Source organism: Akebia trifoliata, chromosome 10 (genome assembly GCF_017979445.1).
Source record: "Akebia trifoliata isolate Shusen 1 chromosome 10, ASM1797944v1, whole genome shotgun sequence".
Lineage (NCBI taxonomy): Eukaryota > Viridiplantae > Streptophyta > Magnoliopsida > Ranunculales > Lardizabalaceae > Akebia > Akebia trifoliata.
In genome coordinates this window covers 25,021,482-25,028,567 of record NC_141384.1, presented here as the reverse complement: position 1 = coordinate 25,028,567, position 7,086 = coordinate 25,021,482, and the positions used below count along the sequence as shown (strand labels likewise).

Below are 7,086 nucleotides of genomic sequence, written 5' to 3'. Positions count from 1 at the left end.
TAAAGAGAAATACATAACAAATATTATTCATCAAGAAAGCTACCATACTAACAGCAAGAATAATGACACATGAAATTTAACACAGAACTAATAGGTTGCATACATCTTATCATGATATGTTGTCTTCATGTCATTATTACATACAATACATCACATCTAACAATCTATTATATACTCGAAGTTGAATCTGAGTAAATGCTAAATGATTTCATTAAATGCTCCTCTTCTAGCAAGTTTTTAGTTTCTTCGTAGTTTCCTTCAGCTTGCGAATTCCAATATTCCTTCATCAATCCATTGAGCACGTCGGCCACTTCCTTCATTGTGGGTCTTTTTGTACTAGGCATTGCTACACATTTCTCCGCAAGTTTACCAACAATGTAGATCTGCTTCATTTCATGCTCATCGACATCTCCAACATTCACAATCTGGTCAAGATGATTTTTTTGGATTGAAGATATGAAGAACATAACAATGCCTCTACATTCTCCAATTCGTGTATTAGAAATCGGCCTCTCTCTGGTTAATAACTCCATAAGAACAACTCCAAAACTATATACGTCACTCTTCACTGTTAACTCACCTGTTTGAAGGTATTCAGGGTCTATGTACCCCATGGTCCCTTGCCCTTGTGTGGGTGCAATGGTTCGATCAAATGGAATTAGCTTCGAAGCTCCAAAGTCAGCTACTTTTGCGGTGCCCTGGCTGTCTATGAGAATATTGCTTGTCTTGACATCTCTATGAATGATGGGTGGGTCAGCTGTGGAGTGCATATAGTCGAGCGCACCCGCGATCTCCGCAGCAATCTGTAAACGAATTTTCCATGCATTTAAGATCATTGATTTTGCATTGTGAATGTGTTGGAAGAGTGTTCCATTTGATATAAATTCATAAACCAACAATGGAACTTTGTCATCTAAGCATAATCCCACTAGCTTCACCACATTCTTATGGTTGATCTGTGAAACTATTTCAATCTCATTTAGAAATTGCTCGATTTGGTTCTTGTCTACCACTTTCGACTTCTTAATGGCAACTTCCATCTTTCCTACCAACCCTTTATATACTGAACCATTACCTCCTTCACCGAGTAGATATTTTGAATCATAATTGTTTGTTGCTTTTCTGAGTTCTACTTCTTTGAAAATCTTCACTCTATGCTTCTTTAACAACATACCTCCATTTTCACGAAAATATTTCTCTCTGATTTTCTGTTTGAGTACCCAACAAAGGCATAAAACAACAGTTGCCATTAAGATTCCTATCCCAATAACTGCAATCAAAAGAAGAAAGAACAGTTTAATATGATTTTCAAGTATAGTACCAGATGCAAAAAATAAGGAGTATAAATAAGAGAATTATTAGTTGAATTCTCTATGCATTTTGAGTAACTACAAACAGTGCAATTGAAATTCGTGGTCTTTATGGGAACAATGCTCATTATGGAGACCATTTCAGTAACACCACACGATGGGAACACGTGTCATACAAGAGCAAGCGGAGCCCATTAAAAATCAACAGATCAAATCCTCTAGCCAAACCAGTAAATAGGAAATGACCGAGTTTCTTGCCTTGAACCAAGCAACTATAGAAAGAAGAGAGTAAAACACGCATCCTCTTGACATAGGGGCACGAAGTACGGTATAAACCGAGCACAATGGACACATTCACCACTTCCTTCGATGCTATCGAAGGACAATGGATTAGTGCTCCCGCACCGAAAAGAGTTGGCAGCACTGCCTAGATGGATAAAGACCGAGATAAGAATTGGGGTTAAAGACGTACAACGCAACACAGTGAAGGTAGGGGCAACAAGTGGGGTTTGAGCCTAATCTGTTGAAGCATATCCGAGCCCAGAGAGTGAGCTTTCTTAGTTTGGAGAGCTTACAAGGTTGGTAAGACCGTAACTCAGACCTAAAGTCCACACCCTAATAAGATAAGGAATTAAATGTGATTTGAGCCACGCAAAACTCCAATCATTTAACGTAAGATCTTAGAGCACTTAAAATAGGAGGGATTGAGACATCCCTTGATTCACTAACCCCCAAACATCGAAATCTCACCAACCCAGTATTGATGAGGCTGAGACACTACTAATCAAACTAGGTTAGGAACATTAATGAGGCATGGGGGCACGACTCCCAAAGAAAGCCAACCAACGTCCATCTAACTATTAGAACTCATGTGACGTTTTGGCCTCATTGACCTACGTCCATTAACCTCCATGGTTTAGTTTCTAAATTGTACATGGATTCTATAATATAATAGATATCAATTTCAAATAGAAACCTAATATCATTAGAATTATATTTTTAAGGAATTAGTAGAAGATCTTGATGGATAGGAAATCTGCTAAAAGAATTAATCTAGGCCCTCAACCTTCATTTATAAAAGGGATTGGCTAACCCCATATTAGAGTTGTTAAAAGGAAGTGAAACGTTGAGATAAAGAAAGTTATATCCATCAATCACAAAAACTCAGTCAATCCAAATATAAAGACGGGAGAATGTAAGTCTAGAAGAAAAGACCCATCCAATTGGGGTTTCACAAAGCATGAGTGAAGAGCAAATTAAAAAGAGCATCTTCAAAAGCATTGGATTAAAGGTTTAGCGATGGCACAAGGTAACGATAACTTGAACTAGATTTTTGTTCACGAATGATTGTTTGAGATATGTGCTTAATTAATTCTATTGGGACAAAATAATGGTCGTGTTGAGATTTGAATGTATAAAATAATCAACAAGGTTATCTCGGACGGTTAAACATTGGATATGTGGATAGCATTTTTGATAAGTTAATGAATTGAAATTTGTCGACGACCCACGTTTGAAGAAGAGGCGACCTATATCCTTTTGATGCATTGGTGTCCTTTGCATCAAGAAATAAAGTTGACTAGTTATTATTAGAGAGTTATAGAGTTTCCCAGATCTGTCAAGAGGGTGTCTTTCGAAATAGTAATTGTGAGCATTCTCCGCATTACAATTGTTTTGTAAGTTCATTAATTCAAATACCCATATCTGCTGGAAAGAAAAAGAAAAAAAAAAGAAATTAGGATAAAGAGGAGCTCACCACAAAATGCTTTAATCAAATGATGTAGCCTGCAAGCTACTTTGCCATCGCCATGTTTACCAAATGGGCAGCTGCAAGTGTAATTTCCTTGTGTATTCTTACAATTCCCTTTGCAAGAATATTTGGTTGGATCCAAGCACTCATCAATGTCTAGAAAAAGTATAGCCATCAACATTCACCAACCAACACCACCCAAGCAAATGAAACGTTAACATAAGAACAGTTGGTGTAAGCTTTATTAGACGTAGTACCATAGATACGATGCACTGTAAGGTGTAGCTTGATATATTAGGATAAAATTAGAAAATGATCAGATTGGTTTGGTTACGGGTTAGAGATTATCTATAAATGGGGGAAAAATGGGTCAAACCCAGGTCAAATCTGTATCGAACCAGGTTCGGATTTGACTAGAATCCTATTGACTAATCATATCCAAACCATTTTGTGTACACTAAAATCGGATCTAGCCTGACCCGGTCCAAATTGCTCGATTTGATTTGGGTAGTTCTGGACTAGTTCACCATTCTTCCCCCTGCTTCACTATTTTTCTAATCAGTATTCTTACTATTATATCCCTTTCAATTTGTAAGCATTCATGACGTGGAAAGTGGTAGAAAAAGGATATTTTGGGAAACCAAAAAACTATAGTTTTTGAATGTAATATATCATTTCGATCCAGATGGATCTATGGATGGATCTACATCTAGCTCAGATTTGGATCTATCCCTAGATCCAAGTCAGATCAAGCCACATAAAATCATATGGACTCCTTTTTTTTTTTTTTTTGGATCTACTCCAACAATCCAAACCCACTAAATTTTGTTTTTCCAATCATTGGGGTTATTTATCAAGTCCGGTCCATTTTATGCCCTATGTATAAACCTTGATTGTTATAATATATATATGAAATGGGAAATGTTCAGCACCCTAAGTTTTACCGCACACTTTAACAAACGTTTTTTGTCCTACATGGGTTAGAAGTTTTAGAATGGGCTGATTTTTGGAGAGGATGATCTCTATGATTAGAAGATCATCCTCCCCAAAAATCAGCCCATTCCGAAATGTTTAGCCCCATGTTTACAAGTTGAAAAATCATTTTTTGTAAATCATTTTTGATGAGGTTAGAAGTTTCGGAATGAGCTGATTTTTGGTGAGGATGATCTCCTCACCATAGAGATCATCCTCACCAAAAATCAGCCCATTCCGAAACTTCTAACCCATGTAGGACAAAACGCGTTTGTTAAAGTGTGTGGTAAAACTTAGGGTGCCGAACGGGACCCATATGAAATAGGTACCTTGACATCCTTGGGGGAGGTAGGGGTTCCCTTGGTAACCTTGGTTACAGGAGCAACGATATCCAGGGCTATTTGTAGAATTTATGCAGGTACTATTTGGTCCACATGTACTTGTTGGAACTTCTTCACAATTCTTCTCCCCTATGACCCAGTCTAGCACCACCTGAGTGTCTAAGAACTCGTTGGGGTCAACTGAAAGATATTTGTTTGAGAAATTGAACCAGTCTTCTTTGGCTAGGAAAGCATAACTGCATGGATTGAAATCCAAGATACCTCTGTGGTTGTCAGTGCTCACGACAGTGATATTTATTTTCTTCAAACCTGATAGAGAAACAATTAATTACTATCCTCCATGATGAAACTCCGCCCGATATTTATTAAACTTGGCCCGATATTTAAATGGATTGGGTTAGGACCTAATTTTTTAGCCTAAAAAAATTCAACTCATTTAAAGTCCAGCCCAACTCGGTCCATGATAAGCCTAATTTATATACTATATAATTCTGGTGAATCAACTCGATTTTTGGGATTAAAGATTTTTTCATGGAGTTGTAAATCTCACTCACATAGGTAAAGGTTGTAACTCCTTTAAATATAGGAATTGAGGATATTTTTGGAGTAGCAATTCCATGAAATTGGTGAACCAAACAACCAATCAGATACCTAAGGTGGGAGTTGTAACTCCAACTCCCATATCCAAACATGCCCTTAGTTCAACAATATGTACATATAGTGGGAGACCGTTCCTGTATGTCCTAAAAAAATAGACCCCACAAAACGAAGCTGACTGAGGATAATTGTGAAATGATATTCACTCTAATAAAACAAACTTCCCAATTTTTTGGGAGACAAAGCTAGGATCATTGAACAAAGGGAATTCACGGGCCCAGAATTATAAGGTAATCAAATTAATCGTGGATTTAAATTTGATTTCAAATGTGGGTAGCAGTCCTGGTGATTAGTAAGGAATTAATTCCTTTCAAAATTATTGGGTTGGACTGGACCCCATGATTCTATAAAGTATAAATAAATCAAATTCTATTGAACCAAATCCGTTTAAGTGTTAATTATATGTTAGAAGTAAATGAAAGCTTCGCAAATTACAATACATTAGAAGAAAATTCCCGATTATATATTAAATAATAATAATAATACAAAGAAAACAAATCTAATCATTGGCTTTGGAGAGGAGAATATTAATTCTCAGACCAAGATTTGGTGGAAGAATCGAAGAGTGATCTTGCAGCAATGGTATGCTCAAAGACGTAGATGACTTGAATCATTGTAAATCTCGTTTTTGATATAATTAGTCCCTTTGCTTTCTTAATAAGAGAAAATGGTAAAATCCCAAAAAGAATAGAGAGAAATTAAAAAAATTTCAAAACAGTAGACTATTAAAAAAAAAGTCATCATAATCTGACTATCCCACGTGGCACACTCAATAGACTAGAGTAGATCTGTACATCTTGGGATACACTGTTCCATCGGAATACACATTTTTTTTTGGGAAGTGCTGTTTTGTATCTTGAGGAATAGATCACGATTCTTAAAAAAAAGAAGGGTCAATTACCGTTTTGTTAATTAAAACATTTCGGTTAAAAGTGAGGAACTAATATATTCACAGTTTTATAAATAAAGAAATTCCTATTTTACCGTTTGTGGAATTAAAATGATCTGATTTGGGAATATTTCAATTTTTGGTAAAACAGGAAGAAAAAAAAAAAATTTAAATTAGGTCTAGGTATACCTTTTGGGATTGTAGTCTGGCAGAAGCCGATCCCTGACCAGGAACTGTTATAGCTATCAATATCACTGTGGCTACATATAGATTTGCATCCACCTCCGTAGTTTTCCCTATCGATAGAGGCCCAGGTGTCGCAACCAGTGGCAATAAACTTGTTAAGGGTGTTCGATAATGTGAATGGTGATCCTTCAAGACTTAACCACTCTTGGAAGCTGTCAACCAGTCCAGATTCATTGTAACAGACATAAACAGTCCAGATTTTGACGGTGGCTAGGCCGAGTTGCTCATCGATGTTGAGAATCGGAACGTTACTTAGAAACAGTTCAGGAGGGTCATACGTGTTGTTGCAAACTAGCTTGAAAGTTGGATCTTTGTAACATTTTCGATCTCCAAAACCGAAGGGGTAGGGAACGCTGATGTTCCCACATTTTTCAGGGCAATTGGGCTTAGCTACAGATGCTGCTTCTGCTCCTGCAACAACAAATACTACTACCCACAACATAAGTAAGGACGTTTTCTTCCCTCTCATAATCAACTTGTTCTTATTCTTCTCCTTATTTTGTTGGGCATTTGAGATAGAAATACCACAACCTTTTATAGACGTTTGAAAGTATACATATGGATGATATTTGAGAAACATAAAAAATAAAATTACTCCAAGAAGTAATTTATAGGATTTTTCTTTATCATTCGTCTCATCCCTAACCCCACGGCTAGTTTCCATGAGAATCCAAGATCCAAGGGTCCACTGAAGTCAAGGAAAGAGATATGATGACCAATGATATGCATGATTTTCAATTTAATGGATACTTAAGTCGGGGGTGTCAATTATATACGGGTCGGGTCGGTTCAGTGTTTAGATGAACCAAAATAAGAAGGGTAACTTTTCTTTGGATTCTAAAATTGAGAATCAGAACTGTCCAATTTCTTTTGGGTTCATCAATTTTGATTCTTAATTGATTCGATTACAAATGGTCTGAC

The 7,086-nt window shown here is 36.7% G+C and overlaps 1 protein-coding gene across 1 annotated transcript; it reads right to left on the bottom strand.

Moving 5' to 3' along the window:
* LOC147393408 (wall-associated receptor kinase 2-like) lies at positions 1 to 6,702 on the bottom strand. Its single transcript, XM_086455117.1, has 4 exons — positions 6,100 to 6,702; positions 4,362 to 4,682; positions 3,067 to 3,216; positions 1 to 1,270 (listed from the first exon to the last, which is right to left on the bottom strand). Exons 1-4 carry the CDS (start codon positions 6,632 to 6,634, stop codon positions 168 to 170), a joined length of 2,109 nt encoding a protein of 702 aa, XP_086311243.1. The 5' UTR covers positions 6,635 to 6,702; the 3' UTR covers positions 1 to 167.
* Positions 6,703 to 7,086: the final 384 nt, after the last annotated feature.

What these genes read in the sequence shown, in the direction of transcription:
- LOC147393408 (XM_086455117.1), bottom strand. Translation starts at nt 6,634, where the DNA reads ATGAGAGGGAAGAAAACGTCCTTACTTATGTTGTGGGTAGTAGTATTT. An exon ending in CCTCCCCCAAGGATGTCAAG is followed by an intron (nt 3,217 to 4,361) that starts GTACCTATTTCA and finishes TACTTTTTCTAG; the next exon opens with ACATTGATGAGTGCTTGGAT. An exon ending in TTTGATTAAAGCATTTTGTG is followed by an intron (nt 1,271 to 3,066) that starts GTGAGCTCCTCT and finishes TTTTGATTGCAG; the next exon opens with TTATTGGGATAGGAATCTTA.